The sequence below is a fragment of the Triplophysa dalaica genome, chromosome 21, assembly GCF_015846415.1.
Source record: "Triplophysa dalaica isolate WHDGS20190420 chromosome 21, ASM1584641v1, whole genome shotgun sequence".
Classification (NCBI taxonomy): domain Eukaryota; kingdom Metazoa; phylum Chordata; class Actinopteri; order Cypriniformes; family Nemacheilidae; genus Triplophysa; species Triplophysa dalaica.
This window is the reverse complement of record NC_079562.1, coordinates 11586516-11608137: the sequence shown is the minus strand read 5'-3', so window position 1 is coordinate 11608137 and position 21622 is coordinate 11586516. Positions and strand designations below refer to the sequence as shown.

Genomic DNA, 21622 nt, shown 5'->3' with positions numbered 1-21622 from the left:
AATTTTATGCCATCAATCTTTTTTTATTAGTCACCCTTTGTTTGTCACTGCATTTGCAAATATCTAACCAATAAAAAGTAATAAAAACTCCTTGTCAACTTTGACAGCACAGTATTTAATCATTTAAAAAGTACAGTTCAGTTTACTGATAAACAGAGTTTGGACATCCGTAGTTTAGGAAGGACAGCGACAATATGTGAAAATAAATAATAAAATAAGTAATTTTTGGTGTTGCAAAAATTTGAATTAAGAGAACAAGACACAAAGAAACTTGAACTTACAGAACCATCCGATGCACTTGCTCCTACTTTGTCTCCTGCTGCGTTCCAGCAAACTTCAAAAATGCCCCCTGTTCCCCTGTAGCTATGGACTAAAGCACCAGTCTGTAGAAAGGAAAAATACGTTCATTGGTTTTACATTTAAGAACAAAACAGAACGTTTGCACCCTTATAAACCAAATTGAACTCTTTTCCCGCCATTGACGAGTTATCTCGTCGTTTAAAAAAAACGTTCCCTGCCAAAGACAAGTTAATACAACTATTGTACAGCAGGTGGCGCTGTTACAAACCTTTGGAAAAAGTATAGAATTTCTGAGCCTAGAGCTCAAATATTTTATCGTTTAATATGTTTTTAATGATTGTTCTAAGTGTGATCTGGGTGGAATCTTTGACCAAAAACTTTGAATTATCCTACCCACATCTAAGGGCTGATAAAAAAGAACAAACGAAGATAGAAGAATACGGTTTCTTTTGTTTGAAAGCAGACAATTTTGTTCTTTCATTTGATATATTGTTTGTCCAGAAATTAATAACAGAAAATGTTCTTTGAGCCATCAAAATTTAGTGAAAATGTAAATAAAAAGAGTTGCCGGCGAGCCCCAGTTTTTTAAGGCTGGTGTGAAAAGAATTAAAAGAGACACCCAAATAGGAAAATTAGGTCATCATTTACACACCTGCAGACTGTTCCAAACCTGTATACATTTATTTGTTCTGATGAACATAAAGGAAGATATTTGGAAGAATGTCAGTAACCAAACAGATCTCATCCCCAATTACTGCCAAATAGGGCTGTGCAATTAATCACAATCGCCAAAAAATTGCGATTTGAGCACATGCGATTTCTAAATCGCACAAAGCTGCGATTTTATTAATTAATTTATAACTCCGAATACTAAAACGGTGTTGTGCGCATGTTTAAGATGTTAACCAATCAGAGCTCACTCTGCGAACTGCGCAAAATACGAAAAAAGCTGAGAGGGACAAGAACAGAATAGGCGAACGGGAGGAATCGATATAAAATATGGATGCAGGTCAGAATAAAAATGATTTGCTGCCAAAAAGAAATTCAACATCAGTCGTATTTTGGATTTAGGAGAGAAGATGTGTCAGAGAGCAAGGTAATCTGCAAGATCTGTGAAATGATTATTGCAACGAAACGGGGCAATCCAACAAACCTGTTCCAACACTTAAATAAGCGGCATAAAAAACTATATGATCAATGCATGTCAACAAAGTCCGTCTAACCTAACAGAAGCCCACATCAAAGCCAGGCTGAACAAGTATCCATCGTTGAAGCATTTGCAGGCGTAACGCCTCATGAGAAAGGATCAAAACGACACAAGGAAATTACCGAAGCGATCACCTATCACATTTGCAAAAACATGATGACTGCGTACATCGTCAGTAAAGACGGTTTCCGAATATTTATACAAACACTCGACAAAAGATACCAGCTGCCCTCGCGCACTCATTTCACACGAGTTGTTATTCCTGAAGTGTATGAGAAATGTAAGGCAGGTGTTGAATGCGAACTTAGGCAAGTAAAATACTACGCCACGACCACAGATCTGTGGTCCAGCAGAACGATGGAGCCGTATATGAGCAGCGAAATGTGTGCAGTGAAATACAATTTTAAAGTTTATTTTTGGAATTAAGGTAAGTTAACCAGAATTTATTTTATGTTGTCCGTTTTAAAGACATTTATTTAAAGTTGTATTACTGTTAATTCTATGTTATTCCATTGTGGAATGTTTTGTTATGCACTTCTGGTGCACTGAGTACATTTAGAATGTTACATGCTTGAAAAAGTAAAAAAAATCCAAAATCGCAAATAAAATCGCAATTGCAATATTCCTTATAAAAATCGCAATGTGATTATTTCGTCCATATTGCACAGCCCTACTGCCAAAGTATTTATTTTCCTTATTATGACAGTATGATCCTTTGTGTTCAGCAGAACTAAGACATTTACACAGGTTTGTAATTTTCTGATGGTGAATAAATGGTGACACAATTTTCATTTTTGTGTGAACTATAATCCCTTTAAGCCATGTCCTGGCTCAGACCCATATCAGCGGATGTGAGCATTAATGCTATGCCAGCGATGCGGGTCAAGAGTGCGTAATGCGCTGTCTTGTACAAACAGCTCACCAAATGTATTGCCTGACGTTTCTTACCTGCGTGTTCCAAATATGGACACATTTGTCGAAAGAGCCACTGGCTAGATGACGTCCGTCTGGGCTGAAGGCCACGCTGTACACGGGCTCCTGGTGTTTGGTTAGTGTGTGGATGCAGATGCCTCGATCTACGTCCCAAAGCCGAACAGTGGAGTCAAAGGAAGCACTAGAGGTATCAGGAAAAGTTGGGATGAAGCTTTAGTATTTTTAAAGCAAGACACTTTGAGTTCAAGAATACTTTATAAGCACATGAATAAATATTCATGGTAACCGTTGTGAACAAGTTGGTAAAACTGCAGAAATCTCCCTTTTGAATTTAGTATTTTTGTATGTAGTACAGACTGCTAACACAAGGGGCCGCTATCATCTTTGTTTACTGATCAAGTAGGCATGTTATTATGCATTATGTTCTGAACTGATGTTAAAATCTAACCCTGCGAAACAGATATGAAGGTACTACACTATTCATGTAGACCATTATAAAACTAGTAAAACCATTTATTAACAATCATGCATGCATGAGCAGATATCACATGAGACTGCCGATGACCTCAAAATGGGCACATATCTGCAAAACAGGAGGGCACGGTGTTAACATATGGCGCTATGACTCTACCTGGCCAGCATTAGATTGGCGTTGGGGTTGTTGGTTCCTGGACCTGTGGGGCTCCATTTGATAGTGTAGATTTCTTTGCTGTGAGCTTGTAAGTCGTGAACACAAGTGTCCTGTTTCATACTCCAAATCTAGATCAGAACAAATAAGATCTTAAACCACCGCATCACAACCGCACATCGATCGTCTCAAGAATCAATGTCGCCCCTCAGCAGAGCAGTCAGCATGAATGCGTCCCACAGACCGATGCCTGATGGCTTTACCTTCAGAGTCATGTCATCAGAACACGACGCCAGCAGGTTTCCGGTTGGGTCCCATTTGATTGCATTAACTTCATTCTGGAGAGGAGGAAGACAGAGAGAGACGGGTTTGATGTTCATTTCTTTGGGTGTTGTATAAAACAGTAGGAAGGTGAGATGAGCAGACAGCTCTTACCGTGTGTCCTTGGAATGTTTTAATGGGCCGGTCCTGGCCCAGTTTGCACACGTGGATGCACATGTCTGTGCTACAGGAGGCAAATGTGTTGTTGCTCTGCCAGTCCACATCAAGAGCAGGTGCTGTATACAGACAAATATTCATGTTTGAAATGAGATTAGAAAAAGCCAGCCAAATCTAACCAAACATACATTTATAGCCAGTAACAAAACTGTATTCACTATAAAAATGTTAAAAGTGAATTAGGAGGAATGTGTGTGAACCTGAATGAAATGGGAACTGCTGTTTGGCCTCTCCTGTGTGAGCGTCCCAGATGATTGTTGTCTAAAGAGAAGAGATGAATTTCGTAACTACACAATACAGAACATCATTCCTAAAACTTAGATTTAGATTTGTGTTAACTCTTTCACCGCCATTGACAAGTAAACTCGTCAATTACAAAAAAACGCTTCCCAGCCAAAAACGAGTTTTTACGGCAATCCAACTATCTAACAGGCGGCGAATGAGTTAAATGTGAACAGAAATGTGTAATTAAATAATTGAGTCTCACCTTATCGACACCGGCGCTGAGGATGAAGTTTCCTTTTTTGTTCCATTTTAATGCAAATATTGGACCTTTATGTTGACCCAGTGTACTGGCCAGATTACCTATAAAACAAATACAATCAAAAACCTGCCTGAATCACAGGAAGAAAGGCATGTCCCAGCAAAAGATAAAAAACCTGTTCGCTTACCATCTTTTGTCCATATTCTTGCGAAGCCGTCATAAGAGCCAGTGGCTAAAAGTGTACCTTCGCTCTGCCAAACACAAACAGAACACAAAAAAGTCAGTCTCAAACATGCAGGGATGCGTAACAGGAAGTGATGTCGGAGCAGGACTCACATTCCAGTCTAGCGATGTCACGTCTTTGTTACTGGGCACGTCTTGGCCGCCTTCCCGTATGCAGTGCCTGAGGACGAGCTGCGTTGAGGAGCTGCTGCTGTTCTCGCTCAGATTCCAGATCCGTGCCGTGGAATCCCCGGACCTGCAAAGAGCCCGCGGGAGTGAATTAAACACATTGATTTCTCTCTGTGTAGTTTTCATTCAGCCAAGGCTAGAATGAAACTATCATGGTGTTTTTAGTACAATGTGAGGTTTTCTTAATAGAATGAGTGTTCAATTATTTCCATTCGAATAAATAAGGTTTAAAGACGCCGTGGAGAGCAACTGACCCAGAAGCGAGCAGATCGCTGACAGGGTTCCAGGCACAGATGAAGACCTCGGACTCGTGACCACGAAGCACCATGGCTTTATTCTGAGGGATCTCCACGTCCACATCCACCTCCATCATGTCTGCATGGTTATCTGCACAGACGGAGAACCGTGAGGACGTGCGCTAACATACACACATAAAGAGTGTTCCACACATTCATCCAGAGACTCACTAGGTAAGGCGTGAGCACCATTCTCCTCTCCGTTTGTGGTGTTCTCTCCGTTTTTGGCGTTACCCTGCATGTTGGCGGTGGCCGCAGAGGGTGCGGCGACAGCTTGCTGTTGGGCTAGTTTGTCTCGATAAGCCTGCTGCCGAGTCTGTACAACATCGGGCATCACCGCGTCAATCAGTGATAGAGACTCAATCGGCCGCCCGTCAAACAGCGTGCCATCCTGTGGAAAAGAGTCAATGCGTGTTAACAGTGATAATAACTCATCTGGTTCTGCTTCAGTACACAGAGTACATTTTTTATTAAATTTCATATAATGTTAGGATGAATAGTTCACCTTGTTTGGATCATCCTTAAATGATACAGTACTTTTTTTATATAAAGTTAAAATGTGGTGCTGAAAATATATTAAAAAAAGGTACTACATTTTTTATTGAACAATATTCCACAATAAATTTGAACAATCATTGCAATATTAATTCATTCATCATAAAAACAGAAGACAAAATTAAATAAACTGTAGTTTAAATAATTAAATATAATTATTTCTCGTAAAACTTATACTGTAGATGTTGCCATAATATTGTCATTGTTTATGCCACGATTTCATTTCAAACTAAAAATATCTAAAATGTAAATCAACCAATGTGAATCTAACATGAACGGCATATGCTCAATATTAAGCAAAATCATTAGCATGACAAGTCTCTTATGTCATTCAAAGGTTTTTAAGCTTCTGGCAGTCAAAATATTTATAGCACACATCACAGTTGGCACAAAAAGTATTTATGCAGCATGTCCATGTTGTCACCTTCCTAACTTAGCTAGCATACCAAAACACTATGAATATGTCCAAAACACAGTAATAGTTTAACCGTATGCACATTTTTGGGAAATAAAACGAGCGTTTCCCATTTATCCTGTTTATGTTGAACCTCGAGCTTTGCTAGCACAACTCTAGTAAATCCATATTTGTTCCATTATCTACATCAATACTGCCAATAATATTACAAACACAACGTTCATGTGATAATGATTTAGAAAAGGTCTGTGCCAGCTCTCACCTCATTGATGCTGACTTCAGCTTCTACATACTGCAGGCCCTTCTGGATGATGGAGATCAGTGCAGCAGGGGGCACTAGGGCACCGTTGATGTTAGACTGACTGATGTGGCTCTCGATGCCGAATGTGAAGGCCGAGTGGGAAAACCCTGCCAGGGAGAATGACAAACATTTTAGTGTGACGCTGGGCAGGATCAACTTTCTCTCCAGCTCACGGCTGCTTTCTTAAACAACGGTCTCATTGTGAATATGTGTGTGCCTGAATACAGACTGCATGCTAAAACCCTTTCATTACGGGCTTGATGTGACTGTTAGCTATACAACTACAAATGATCTTCGAAAAATCAATGAAATTAAATTAAAGACATTTCCGCATAGGGTAAGAAGGACCTACCTGACTCCTGCAGGTATCTATACACCAGGAAGTTGACCTCATCGCTGCTAATACTCATCTTCACACCAGCTTACACCATGAGGTCAGCAAACAGGACACAAGCCTGAGGAAAAAAAAAAACATGAGAAAGTGCTTTGAAGACAATAGAAGAGTTATGGATATTGAAAAGCTTTCTGCTCTGCACTCCGGGGATATGAGAGAGCCATCTAGTGTAGAAAAAGTCTTATTTACACTCTAATAAGGGGGTAAAAGCTCTCTTTGTCAGCAGAAACCCGAGTGTGTATTATGCTGCCAGAGGTTACCAAGGGCTCCACTGCCCCTGCATGGCAAAATAACAAGTCGCGGTACCCAAACTGACCATTACACTGTGGTGGCGCTGTTGCACCAAAACTCCAAAGCAGGCGAATGCATCTGCTACTAAAAATGTTTACACAAGGGCTGCTGCCCAATATTACTGTGTACAGAGTTTGACAGATTGACATTTTGCCTTTATGGATCTGCCAAAATGTCAGTTTACGCAGATGTTTATTCTAAAAAATAAATTGTTATTAAAACTGACCTACATTTGACTCTGTGAATATTAGACTCTGTGAACATCCACCGCAGCATGGAAAGTATAGGTTGTTTATGTGGAAATGATACAAACAAGGGATCAAAAGTATACAAAGCATTAAAAAAAAAAATCGAAGATGTCTTGATTTCAAACCTCTCTGACATCACTAAAACATACCAACCGGACCCACATAACAACACTGAATCAACCAATGGCTAAAGTTCGGGGTGGGACCACCTTTTAGTAAAACCAATGGCGGACAGGGATGGTTTAGAAAGAAATGATTACACAATTCACCAGAATATTACGTTTGCTCAGCGTTGGGCTTCTTCCAATACCATACTTTCAGTTCCACATTGAAACTACAAGCGGGCTAATTTTGAAAAGTGACCCATTTCCCCCCAGCCATAAACAGTTTAAGTGTCATTCACTCCAGATCACATCTCCGTTCCTCATTCACACAGAGAAGTGAGCTGGAAAATGTGTTCCCGACACTGTTTGTTTGCAAAGGGACTGTTTTTGACTGCTGGAGATGCTCATTCTGTTTCATAGATGATTGAGCGGTGAGGTTTTGATCCATTTCTAGAGGGTGTTGATGCAACACCCCTGTGCATCTCTCACTTAAATGCATCTTGTTTTTGATTGACATTTAACCTAACGGCAAACGCACTGTCTTGTGTTCCTTTCATAAAGCATGCAGACGTATGCAGACAGGGACATCATCAAAAGGCGCGTTGTCAAGGCCAATCAGATAACAGAGATACTGCGCCTTCCAATCAAATCATATAGACCGTTGCCACAGAATCGATGCGTTTTATCTCACAGCATAGCCAAATTAAATCCCTGTAACAGTGCAGAGCACTCATCTATAGTATTGAACGACCCAATCAATAGCGAAGAGGACTGTTACCGTCCAATAAATCACCCGTGTTCTTTAGGACCACATAGTCTATAAAGCAGAGCAGGGAACTCAAGGCATTTACAGTCGGCAACATCAGTTCAAGTAAAGGAACCATGGGTGGGGAAATTCCCAGCATGATATGACACAGAAAGAGCTCACGGCGAACGGAGACCTCGGCGAGATACACTCGTAAATCGTCCTCTGAAATGCGAATATCACGACACGTCCTCAGCCTGCTGGAAGATACGTAGTGTAATCTTTATCGTGTAATGAAAGGCGGCGTAGGTTGAGTAACATTGGAACACTTGAGCTAAGGGTGAGGGAGTTTGCACTGGATGGCTGGGCGGGTGTCTGAGAGGAAACACTGTTGAACTGTTTTGGTGAGAGGTGTAACAGACAGCTATAAAGAGCAAAGTAGATAAATGTAAATTTGACAAATTTGATATTTGATTAAAGGCCACAGAAGAGTGTCTGGAGGCATTTGTATACCGGTCGGAAAAAGAGACAGCGAGGCTAAAATCCACATTACACAAAAAGATCCAATAGCCGATAATAATTATGTAACAATGTTTTTCAGGATGAGCATTATCATTTCCTGTCCCATTTTCACACAGCATTTACTGTTTAAAAACCATAACGCACAATGCCATTAAGTTTTGCACTACAGAAACAATGGAAAAGGCATGAAAGTAAAACCAAAGTTACAAAGAAAGGTCTTTCAAGACATACTATTTAAAGTCGCCTCGTCAAAATAAAAGAATTTTTGAGAAAAGTGATTATTACATCATCAGCTTTTTTATTCAACCAATATGGGTTTTTTAATGGCCGATGGCAATTTCGATATTAAAAACATTGTTGCCAATAAAAGGCAGAAATAACACAAATGCATTCACAGAAAATGAGACATACAGAAAATGGCTGAAACTAAATTGACAGTTATCGTGTGTGACGTGGCTAGTAAGTAGCATGTAGCTTAGCATTAAACCATGAAAAGGTGCAGACGTGACGTTAATCTTGGGCAGCTAAATATAAATAAAACACATTTATTGTCTACTATTATTAGTATTTATTTCTATCTCACCCACCTCACATGACCCATTTTACTGTGGTCAGTCGGATCGATCAGCCACGGATCGGTATCGGACGATTATCACATTTTATGGCTCAATCGGTATTCACTAAACTGATCTCACAAACCGTGGATGGTATCATACTTGCTTTGTGGTTACCATGTTTTAGTTTTTTTCTTTAACTGTAATGGTTAATTCTCGTAAGGGAAATGCAACATCTACGGTATTACTTTATCCAAAAAAAGGTTAACAGAGAGCTTACATATCAAACATGAAGCATCGGAATAGGGATCTTCATCAGCTGATCACGATGACAAGAAATTGATGCTTTGTGTCGGCAGCAAAATCTTGATCGGAGCAACCTAGTCATTGGTACTGTGTCAAACGTGGCCTTTTAGAACAAAATGCTAGCATGCTATATAGAGTCTGAACAACAGATTTATTGAACAAAAACTTTTTCGGCTAATTGTTACAATTTACAGGCCGATAGCGATAATTAAACCTACCAAATATACTGGTCACAGCAATATATATGTATCATTACTATCTAAACACAGCACACATCCTTACAACTGCTAACATCTTAAACCGACTATAACATACCATATTATACAAATTTATCATAAGTTATAGTGATGTATATCACTATAACATGTGTTTTACACAATCAGAGAAAGAATGATTTTCTCTTGAGAAAATAGAAAAATAGAGAATTTGGAGATCAAAATGAGTAAAGGGGAAAAGCCCCTGACCGCTCTCTTCTTTCCTCACTCTGTTGGTTCTTATCTTTACAGTAGACGACTGTGAGAAATCTCTCCTGTCTCTTGCACTTAGTGCTTGGGTTCTTATTTGTGCTCAGACTGCAATGGCACTGAATAACATTGACAGAAAAAGCCTGAAACAAGCTGTGACAAGACAGTCACAAGCGAGGTGTAAAAACAGAGCATTAGCATGACCTGACACAACCTTTCATTATTCTACAGGTTTATGCTAGGTTCTGCTATTCATTTACTTTTGCATTTTTTCTAAATACATTTATGAGGAAAAAATGATTATAGTGCTAAAAGTGTCAACGGAAGGTTAACAACCTGTCAACCAACAGTGGATGCGTAAAGAGCTGTTTTATAACATACCAGCAAACCAATAATGAGAAAAAGCATCTGTGCCAAACTTTTAATTGCTATGCACTTGATACATCCTCACATTTCTCTCGTATTTATAAATGCCGAATGATACAGTTGTTCCGCACTAGATGTTCTTGAGATAAAAGGTTTGAATTTTATTCATTGAACAGACATTTCTTTGGTAATATACTCCACCCCACCTCAATACTCTAAGAGCAAAAATGTAGTAAATGAAATAACAGACCATTCCCCACAAACATCTTGATCTAAATAAGGTATTTTGATAAATTGCACATGATGGCAGACTGACCTTAAATGCAATTAAATGGATATTTGAGGATAAAACCAATTCCTTGTTTATTGAATTAAAGATGTTTGTCTAAATTATATATTCTTGGTTCCATCAGTCCCTCCCCCAAGTTCCCAGTCTAGCATAAATCTATCTCTGTCTCTCATGTGTGAAACAACATGTACACTGACTGTTAAAATGGTCTGGGCTGAATAAAGCAGAGGTCAACACTAAATGCAGTCTAATTGTTTGTTATAAACACATGAAGCTTGCCGAACAATGGTGAAGGACCACCCACCTACTGACAACCAACCAAAACAAAATTATTTGCATTTTCATGCAACTGACATTAAGATGAATGGCACACTTCGAAGGAATGGAGTGTTTTGGTGTGTGCGTGTTTGGTAGTGGTACTCTGAGCTTTTTGCACAACTCCCTTGACAACAGTGAACTTGATCCCCTGAAACCTCTGAGGGCCTCCGTAAACAATGACTCGCCTGGAGAGCCTCTGTTCTTGTGTAACACTGACCGTTGGGTGCAAATTCCTCAAGACACTCTCACAGTCGGCGCACCTCTATCACCAATTACATTCAAGAGAAAGTGTCACTTAAGCATAAGTATTTAAATCGTTCTTCAGAGAACTGTGAAACATGGTTGATTACGTTCGACCCGCTTTACAAGCGACATTATAGAACGACAAACAGCTTGGTTCCCACTTTACTGAGCACGAGGTAAAATATTACTCTTATAGTTCACACAATGCACCGCACGCTAAATTTGACATGAACAAAAAAACCCTGCAATTATGCTAGTGCACTTATTCTGTTGTATAATGGTGGCTATTGTCACCAACTGTACAATGTAACCCCAGAACGCACCGCACCAACAATAGTGCCATTTCTCTTCCTCTTTTCATGGCAATAACGTGTACACCAGCAGCTGCATAACCAGCATATGGCTCAAATCCCTGCGTCAGCATTTAAGAGTAGTGTCGAGTTCAAAGACAAAGCAGCCCAATCAATCGGGCAGGAACAATGACCGCTGCTTATTGAATGCCACAAGCTAGCAACCCTTGTCAAGAGCGATTAGCACAGATGCTGGCTTAACCTATATGTGATGCAACCTACTCCCCAAAGGCAAAAAACAGAATGAAACCAGACCGGCGAGATTAGCACGTCACCCTGCCTGACCTACTTTGGGACCTGGTTCCATCATTAACTGTCCAAACACGGCACGCTGAAAGAAATATGACATATCGGTGCCATAAATGGATCTCCCTGCTCTTCGTCTATTGTGATATCTGCTTGAAGCAGGTCAATAGATTCCATCGGGTGTAGTCAAACGAGTGTGTTTTAAAGAGATAGTTCAACCAAAAAAAAAATTATGTCATCATGTCTTCCACCTTTTATCTTTAAATGCTGTATGACTCTTTCTTCAGCAGACCACCAATGTTGTTAACCGGCACCCATTGACTTGTTTTGTTTGCGTACAATAGAAGTGAAAGGGTGCTTGCGCTGTTCAGTTTATAACTTTCATTAAAATAGCTTATTTTGCGTTCTGCAGAAGAAAGAAAGTCATACAGGCAACCATGCATGTCGCTTATGACATAAAATTGCTAATATGATCCATTTTCTCATCTTTTACTCTTACACATAAACACTGCCAATCCTTCTTTTGAAGATGTCATGAAATGGACAAATGGAGCTTTCTATCTTTGATGTATTTTCCGATGACACACATGCTTTTAGCAAATACTCAATTGCTTCAGTTTACGTTTATAGTCATGATTTGGTACTGCTATTTATCATTTAGGAAGAAATTATACTCTACTTTTCCCTAATTCTGATATGACGTTATTACCAGAAATTACCCTACATTCTAACAGTGATTCTCCAAATGCTTTACTCCAAACGCATTCAATTGAGCAATTGATAATGCTCCCCGCTAGCCTATTTATCATAAAACGCACAACCGTTGGCACAGGGGGGCAGTTAAAGCCCATTTCTTGTTTTGGCTCCAGCAAAAGCTGGATCAAAGTCATTGTGCAACTTCTCTAAAAAGACAAACGTTGAGTCAGCAAATAGTCATGTTTAAAGCCATTAGGTAATGTTTTCCATGGTAAAATACTTTCACATCAGCAGCAGGAAACTGGTTAAAGTGTTTATCCACCCAAAAATAATAATAATAACAATTCACCATTATGTCGTTATAAAACTGTATGACTTTCTTTCTTCTTCAGAAAACAAAAGAAGATATTTTGAAGTCTGTTGGTAACAAAAAACATTGTTTACATTCCGTCTTGAGGCACTTCTGGTGTATAAATCACAAACTTTAACTCTGAATCTACATAACAGCAGCTATTGTAGACAGTCACACGACAGGCTAACTTTGAAACACCTAACAGCAAGGTCTGTGGGTGGTGTAACAGCGGGCCTACAGAGGCAGGAAAGGTTATCTGAATGTTGTGACATTGCTTCTGGGTGAGAATAGCTATCACTTCTCTTTCTGAGGTGACTTTCACAGTATTTGTGAAATGAAATGTTGACTCCCTCTCTCTCACACGCATGCACACGCAGAGCAATGATTTTTATTTGGTGCACAGGTGGAAGACGGCTTGGGGGAGGCACCACACTGCTCCATTCCAGGACTTGACAGAGAGCAACAAGAATGGGAAGTATGAGAAGTAAAATGAGGACAAGATCTAAACTGCCAGGATTCCTGGGGGACCTAAGGGATTGGGCAACAGTTGTAGCTTTCCTGTAGCTCACTTGGAAGAGCGTGCCAATAGCAAGGTCATGGGTTTCATTCTCAGGGAATGTACATCCTGGTAAAACGTCCAGAATGCACTCAAAATTCATGTTTTGGTAAAAGTGTCCGCTAAAAAATATTAATATTGATCTTCTTTTCACAACATCAAATGGAGCTTTTTGAAAACAAAAACATAGAAATGGAAATAGCTAAATAGTGTTTGGAAATATCTGCCAGATTTCTGTTATTTATATGCACCGATTCTTACTCATCGTAACTTTACTGTCATGGATACAAATCTCAAGTCTTTAGAATCAGTAGTAGCAACTATTTGAAGAAGAGGTTATGAATAATGCTGAAGGCTGTTTTCATATGCTCCGGCACATACGTGCTGGGGAGGTTTAATGAAATCATTTACCTCTGTTTAGGAGAGACAGTAAATGTGGTGTCACCGCCTGCAGCTACAGAGGTTAACACTGAGTAAGCCAGTTGAAGCTCGACTTCTATAGACGGTTTCAAAGCAACAACATAAACAAACGTTATTGTGCATGCATGCTTTTGTGGCCCGATCTTAACTTCCAGTACACATCCACAAAAAATAGAGTACATTATTTTTATAACAAGCAAAAGGAATACATAATTACATTAGCTAACAAGTTAAGGTATGTCTAGCGAGACAAGAACTAACAAGAACCGTTACTTGGGAAAACTTAAATGCAACAGTTACATGACCCATTTAAAAATATAAATAGTTATGTTATTAGCCACTAGACCGATCAACAAACACAGAGCGAAAGTTAACTTCAGGCCAGGTGCGGCGTCCAATTAAAGCATCTTTAGGATGAATCACAAAAAAACACATCGTTTTAACATCCTGTCAAATTTAAAGGATGAAAGAGTGTGCTACAGCACAGGAATCCAATGCTGAACCTCAATTAATATTCCTTTACATCTTGTTATCTTGCTTGGTCATAACCCGAAAATACCCTAAGAATAAAATCAATATTATAATGCATTACGAAAATGAAGCCTATAATTATGGCCATCAAATGTTTTGGCATTGATGCATTTTAACCAATAAGAAATGAGAACTACCATTAAGAATAATGATATTATAATGGTCGGTGGCTTAATGCTTAATTAAAAAAACTTCATGCACATATCTATTAAAATATCCAGACAAACAACCAGCATAGCAAACAGAGTAAGTGATAGCCTTAGTAAATAAATGACCGTGAACATCACTGGAGCTCAATGCAAGCCAATAATCAATAGCAAATGAGAGGAACCACCCCCAGTGAGATCTTCTCGCAGACACGCTAATTCTTTATCTGCAGGTGAACCGAGTGCACTGAGGCCCTTTCCAGGAAGTCACCACAACAGGACTCTGTGAAGACGAATGACTAATGGGTAACATATTCAAGGTCTGCTGAGACCCAGTGAACCGAAGCGAGTTGTTATCTACAGTGATGGAGGAAGTACAAAACAAAAGGTCTCTCCCCTTTGGCATATTTCTCCTGTTGCCTGAGTTTTCTGCTGTTTTTTAAAACACTCAGACCCTTAGGAGGGACTGTTTCCCTTCTAGCCCACTGCAAGTGGGATAGGCGATGCCTAAAGGTATGTTGGAACACGATCTCGCTGGAGCTGTACAGAAGGGTTACGTCATATCTTCACCTGCCAAAATCAGTTACTATAGACAGAAGAAGAGCGTCAGTATAAACAAACTAGTTCACTGTTCCCATTTAAGTGCATTAGCTATTGCCACAATGACCAATAAAGGCAACTTGGATTTAAATTTGCATGTAAAAATCCTCACGCTGTTTTGAAAAAATGGTCGCGATTTGGTCGCAGTGTGGAGACCTGATATAATTGTTTTGAATGTTTTGGCAGATGGCCATCCAGCAAACTGAAATACCCCCAAACCCCATCATCGTCCATCGCGATGTTTCACTGTAGGCATCTCCCAACCCTATACAGAATATATACTGCTGTTGGACCTGAAATAGTTTGTCTCTCTGTCTGCCATTTTATCAATGCTACATTTTTGCAGACCGCTTGCAGGATTCTCTGTACACCCAACCGTATTCCCCTAATAAGTAAACAAGTACTATAAACTGTCCATCTCGATCCACGTTGAGAAAGCAGTCATGAAGAAATGTCACTGGGCATTTCATTGGAAGGTGTGAAAATAATAACAAGTTACACCCGAGTTGAATGCTGTGTGTGTGTGTAACGCACCGAACAGCCCGTCCTGTATTGTTCTGCTCCAAACGCTCTCTGAAACAGCTGTACCTTTTCCATGTCAAAAACAGAGCCCTGCTAAATATAGTTTTTCCATTCTCCTTAGAGAAAAAAAGAAGCCATCTTAGCACCGCCGTGCATTTATACTCACCACACTATCAGCTCTATTTCCGCAAGGCGAACGCTTTTTAAGGATCCAAACCAAGTGTCTCAGCACCTGCAATAACATTACAAAAAAGGTCAATGAAGCAGATATTGTCTTGAAAAACAAAATTCACCTGCAATAAACCTAAATTTACCCAACTCCTCTGAGGTCAGTGAAGGCATGTTTGTGGGGGTTTTCTTAGCTGGGTCTCTAAGAGCAAACAGTCGGCAAATAATAATCAAAATAATTTTCCCCTCAGAAAAAACAGTATTTCAAAACGTTTCAAGATATATATGACAATAAGCTCAGAGATTAAGCATTGATAAACTGCTGTTTCCATGGAAACATAAATTATGATGAAAACTGACCATTCATAGCCATGAAGTGCTTCAATTTGCATTGGCAATACTTCATTATTTTTTAAATAACTTGTGAAGCATCATCAGACTACTCTTAAAAAAGTATTCTTACACCTTTACACCATTTGGCCTACAAATTTCATGAAAAAACTAAAGTTTTTATTTATAAATAAACCTGCATACAAAAACACCTTGATCAGTGGGACACCAGGTTAAAAGAGAATGAGGTGAGAAAAGGTCACTTTCAGTCACTACAGTGACGCTGTTGACATTACGAATGTGATGATGTGTACCTTTGACGACAATAAGATTAAGGCACACCTACACCCCTGCAACAAAGGAACAAAACAAGTTTCCCTTAAAGAGTTGCCATTGACTTGTTTTCCGTATCCTGACATATATCCGAGTGAAACGGCTTCTGAAATTAGAAAAATGTAGGGGGGGGCTTTATTTTGCCTGCCTTTTTTCATTGGTTTGTTGTAAATTGGGCCTGGAGGGGAGGGCTAAAATGCTTGACCATTGGACAGGGAGTATAGTTCTACCTCTTTTTTGTTGCTTACGTCATGTGGTGAAGAGTTGTTGTGAGAGGGGGATCGCAGCTTTATGTTTTTGATTGGGATTACTAGTGAAGATGCATAAAAAAAGAATGGTGTGCACAGATAAATGATTTGATCACTGCACAACACCGTGTAAAACACTAAGAATTTCCTGTTTGATTTCATGGTGACCAAGTAAAACTTGTTGTTAACATCTTTTAAACGACACGTGTTGTTTATCTTCTTGATTGGCACAATATTGCAAAAAATATATATAAATTGTGACATCAGCATAAAGTTTTATTATATTTTTAAATTTGAGCTTTAAGCTTTCTTGACAATGAATAACTTACAATATAAATTAAGTTCCAGATGTGTTATTATTATTTTCATCAGAGGCAGGATATGAAAATCAACCAATCAAGTACGATCAGCAACACAGACTATTTATTGCTTTGATGTTTCACCCTGTATAAAGTATCAACTGTAACTTGTTAGCGAGCGATTAATGCCAAGTTCCATCTTATCATCAACAACCCTGCGGTCACATCGCCAAAACGGGTGTCTAAAAAATGGTCTCGAGCTTAAAACTTGCCCTGGCACATACCAGCAGCTATTCCAAGCCTGAAAGTTAAAACAACAAATCATTGAGGGCGGTTTTCCCACCTCAGGTCTGGGGCATAAATTTCTTTATTCGTGAATCACATTCTTCTGTTAAGTGAATGCTATGGTTATAGTGAGCGGGAGTCTTTCACAGGCCAGAGTTAATTTCCACTGGCGAGAACTGAAACGCGAGTTTTGACGTGGCTGTTTAGTTACAGCTTTTGGCGGGTTTCAGTGGTCTCATCTACAAAGGTTAAGTCTCAAGTGAGACATTCTGAAAGGATGAAAACTACTTCCTTCATACAACCAGCTCGTCAATGTCTCCTGGTTCTCTGAGACTGTCTTTGTGCTATTGCACCTGCTGTTTCTATCTGTTTTTCAGAGCGGTGTACATTCCAATTAGCTCACATTATTGGTCTGAATTTCCTAAGCGATGTAGCAGGTGTCGTTACGATGGTGAGCCAAACAAAATCTGATTGGAGAGCAAAGTGAGAGACAAGAGTGGTTAAAAATCAACGTAGGACATCAACTCTGTTTGACTGTAAAAATGACAGTAATAGGTAATAAGCTTGTGATGCATTTTCACATTTGTCTTCTCGTTTTTAGTTGTTTAGTCAACTTTTCTTGATGATGGCACCCCATCAGCCACCACACAAAACAATGCACCACTATGAGCAAGAGGTACAAAGATCACGGAAGGTTATCTTGCCAACTGTGGAATGAATATAGAAACATCCATGTCACACTGTGTACTCGCCTTTTAGCAGTATGTATCACCAGCTGTCAAATACTTTAAATAGGACGAGAGCGGCTTTAGCACATCTGAGCAAAAACATTTTAAAGCTAAGCCTTTAGCTTTAGCTTGAGCTGAGACTTGTTAAAATCGATAATAGCAAAGTTGATTATCTTTATTAAATAAGCAACACCAGGGTCCATGTTTAAATAGACAATTGTTCATTTTTCAATTTATTTGGAATTCGTTTTAAAATTGCAATTAAGTTTTGTTATTTTTATTTTACAAAGAAATGTGCAGCATTTGAGAATTAATAAAAAGGCAGTTGTCCATTTCTAATTCATCTCAACTCCTTAAGTAAAAATAAATGGTGAAAAAACTGTATCGTGAGGCTAGTATCGTGAATCGCATCGTAAGCTGCGTGATTCGTTACATCCCTACTTTTCATTTGTCAAACGAAAGAGGACACTGTTATTTTTTGATGTGATGGAGACCAGATTCACACTGAAAGCGCTAAAAAAAACACCCTTTCTTCAAGTCTCCAACCAAAATTAGAGCTCAACGTACATAACACACAAAACAATCTTTGGCAATCTTCACAATAAGCCAGCTAAAGGGAAACAGATGTCACCATTTCCTTTCAAAGAGCAGTTAGTCTATCCACCTACACACCACTGTGTGCTCGGCTGTGACACTTCTGTGGGCCATTGGGGGATTTTTCTATCTCTCATGAGGAAACATGGAGATACTTCCCTTCCCCCATCTCTAGCAGTAAGGTAAGGTAGGGGGATGTTCGTTAACAACTGTTGATGCACCTGCTTGATAAACCCAACTATTGTTCAGACAATCTTACATCAGACAGGAAAGCAGGCTGATAAAGACCATAATCATGTGTGATTTAGACTGAGCCACGGCAGATCAGGCACAAAGGTTACGCTTTGAATATTCATCACTAAATGGCGGTTGCCTTGACGTTAATGCTAAATAATCTGGGAAGGTGATAAGGTCTGTGAATCAGGACTCGTGCTTTTGAAGCAAAGCAAAAGGTGGGAAAAAAACAGCCTTAGAACGTGTTTTGACTGACGTTTGCTCCTTTTCAAAATCTACTGAGTTGCCCCTGACGTGAAGACTGTTACAGAGGATAGACATCTTCACTCTTTCCCCACCAGCATTTTGTAAAACAAAAGCTGCCAGCCAGCCATTTTATATAGCCTATTGGTCACAAAACTTTGATGGTTTTCGGAATACTTTTCTCTATACAAACATACATATATCTAACAAAAAAGTATTTAATCTTAATCTTTTATCTTTACTTTTATGTACCTCTTAAATGTACAGTTTATCTTAATAAAACCTTTAGAACAAAAAGCTAAGAAAATTGCAGTTTTTATTCAAGACTTTGCCCAGATTGGATTCAGAACAGTGATAACTGTGAAAACTTGAAATGTTGTTTGAAATTACAGAAAAATACTGCGCATTTACAAGAAAACTGTTTAAACCATGGAATTGTATGTGAACTTTTTTTCAAATGAGGGCTTCTTTTGGATCTAAAGATGCTGTACACTTTCAGAAGATGGGGAATAGCGCCCCCTTAATCATTACCAGAATTATTTATTAATGGCGCTTTCGCACGATATTAGACAATTTTCGAGACAGCACTGCCTATGAAGAGCATCCCAATTCATTTACTTATGAGGTTTGTAGATTATTGGAATGCTGCATATAAAGACAGCTAGTAGAGAGGGATGTAGGTTTTGGAACAAGTAGATTTCTAGGTTTTATTGTAAATGTCAGTAAATGTCTATTGTTAGTTATTGCACATTTTAACATAAATTGTGGTTGAAAAAAATAAGATTGAGACTGTTGCTTTAAGGCATCATCTTAAATGTGTTGACAAGGTGATGAGAATGGGTTTAGCTCAGGTGAGCAACAAGTCAACAATTTAAGATTCTGCCTTAAAGCAACACAGTTTTGATCTCATTTAATCTTTAAAAGAGTGATCTTTCAGACAACCCAAACAAAGATAATTCAGGCTTTGTTAGTCAAAAAGGGATGCAGCTAACATGTAGAGTCCTTTATGCCCAAAGCCAAAACATGGAAACTCAATACTGTGGTACCACTCAGGTCCTGGTATTGTGGACATAGATTTCATGATGGATTTAGTCTACACCAAAGCAAACTCTTCAGGCTCCAATTCTATATTGCATCTTCGCAATTCAGAACAGATGCGTATCTTTGCTTATCTATCTGTGATAGTCACCTGTGTGCAGGATGGCCGAAGGAGATGAATCCTTGGAACTTTTTCTCCATCGAAAAAGACGCTGTATAAATAACCGCTCTTAGCATCATTTGGTTAAAAACAGCAGCCGAACAGTTGCCGCGAGACAGTGTCTTTGCACGAAGGCAGCCAAGAAAAACAAAGGCAGTGTAACGAAAGTCTATTTGAATTATAAACAGAGAGCGTCTTTGCCATAACTGATCACATATTTTAAAACTACAATACTAATTTCTCGCTAGGAATTTATTCAAAAGTTGTTGAAATTGAAAATTAAACGTATTATTTATAGAAAACTATGCTCAAATGGGCGTATCAGCCTTAATTTTATATTTTCGAGCTTGGGCCTTCTTGACCATTCACGTTCCTCGCATGTTGTTATGGAAACGACAGGTCTCTGTCATTGGTTTTTTACAAAAAAATATTTATGGTCTGAACTTCTGATTATTGTTGAACAACAGGTTAAAGCTCACTTAACTGACTACATCTATTTTAATTTAATTAAGAATAACTCAAATATTTATTTGAATCATTTAACCTGACATGTTAACAGTTCCAGAATGTTCTTGACATTTCTTAAAAATAAAACTTAGTGTTCAGTGGAAAAAAACAATTTTTATAGAGATGTCATATTAATACCGTGATATCGGGATAGGTTTGATCAAGGTTATCATACCGTCAGAATCTAATACCGGCCCATGTCTACACCCATATGGTGAATTTTTCCAAAAATGGCTACATTAACATGAAAAAATTCAATAAAAAATACAAACCCTTCAAAGTTTTTAGTCAGTCAGAATAACAAAGCTTTGTAACAAATACAGGAGTTAAATTGTTTATTAGACCTCGATTTTCCATCGTTCTCCGCCAGTCAACATGGAAACAAATCTTCACCTCTAGACTAGCCGCTCCATACTCTATGTTTCTATGGCAACACTTAAGAAAGGCTGACAAAATGAGTTTAGAGTGAAAAAAACATGTATTGCAGTCTATAACTATACATGGAATTTAGTGATTTCAAAAGCAACTGCAATAAGACTAACAACATACTATTCCACATCCAAAACTTCTATAACCAAACGCTATAGAAAACTGTTGACACAGAATCACTGAAGTTCACCCTCCTTTGAATAGCGCTTGCTTTTGAAAGTGCTTAAAATTTTGATCCTTGGAACAATATACCATGCTGGAGAGTAGTTATGCAGAGAAAAGCCATTTTGCGGTGATCTACAACACCTGTGAAGGGGTTTGATGTAGTGTTTGAGTAATCTGTGAAGTGGTCTTGACCAACAGGATGCACTGACTCTTCTACAAGAAATACCTGGAAATTTCAGGTTATAAAAAAGGAAGTCATAACCTTTTTTCCCCTAGATCCTGGCAGGCAATCAAGTCACAAGAAAGCATTATTAAGCATACATAATTTGTCCTCTAACAATCCATGACAAGCACTTAACTTTTTTATGAAAAATCTTCCAAGTAAAACACTGTAGCAAAAGGCTATGGTACACACTGAAAGGAACTACCAGTTACCGATAAGCTACATTTTGTTTGTGTTGACTACTTGTTTGTGTTCAACTAAATTCAGGGAGTCATATGATTTTCTAGCTGCCATGCCATGCCAAATGTTAGAGAGAATATTCATATCTGGCTGAACTATCCCCTTAA

At 38.8% G+C, this 21622-nt stretch overlaps 1 protein-coding gene across 3 annotated transcripts in view; it reads right to left on the bottom strand.

The window, feature by feature from the left end:
* tbl1xr1a (TBL1X/Y related 1a) overlaps positions 1-21622 on the bottom strand; it is a 52207-nt gene that overhangs the window by 2191 nt on the left and 28394 nt on the right. For 2 of the 3 annotated variants that reach the window (XM_056734312.1, XM_056734314.1), the window contains 14 exons: positions 15458-15523; positions 6381-6483; positions 5990-6135; positions 4929-5148; positions 4716-4848; positions 4387-4528; positions 4238-4301; positions 4054-4151; positions 3767-3827; positions 3504-3625; positions 3332-3406; positions 3072-3199; positions 2456-2621; positions 282-383 (listed from right to left, as the gene is read on the bottom strand). In XM_056734312.1, the coding sequence (XP_056590290.1) occupies positions 282-383; positions 2456-2621; positions 3072-3199; positions 3332-3406; positions 3504-3625; positions 3767-3827; positions 4054-4151; positions 4238-4301; positions 4387-4528; positions 4716-4848; positions 4929-5148; positions 5990-6135; positions 6381-6438 (1515 nt within the window). In that variant the 5' untranslated portion in view covers positions 6439-6483; positions 15458-15523. The remainder of the gene's footprint in view (positions 1-281; positions 384-2455; positions 2622-3071; positions 3200-3331; positions 3407-3503; positions 3626-3766; positions 3828-4053; positions 4152-4237; positions 4302-4386; positions 4529-4715; positions 4849-4928; positions 5149-5989; positions 6136-6380; positions 6484-15457; positions 15524-21622) is intronic. The other variant, XM_056734313.1, reaches the window with a different exon arrangement.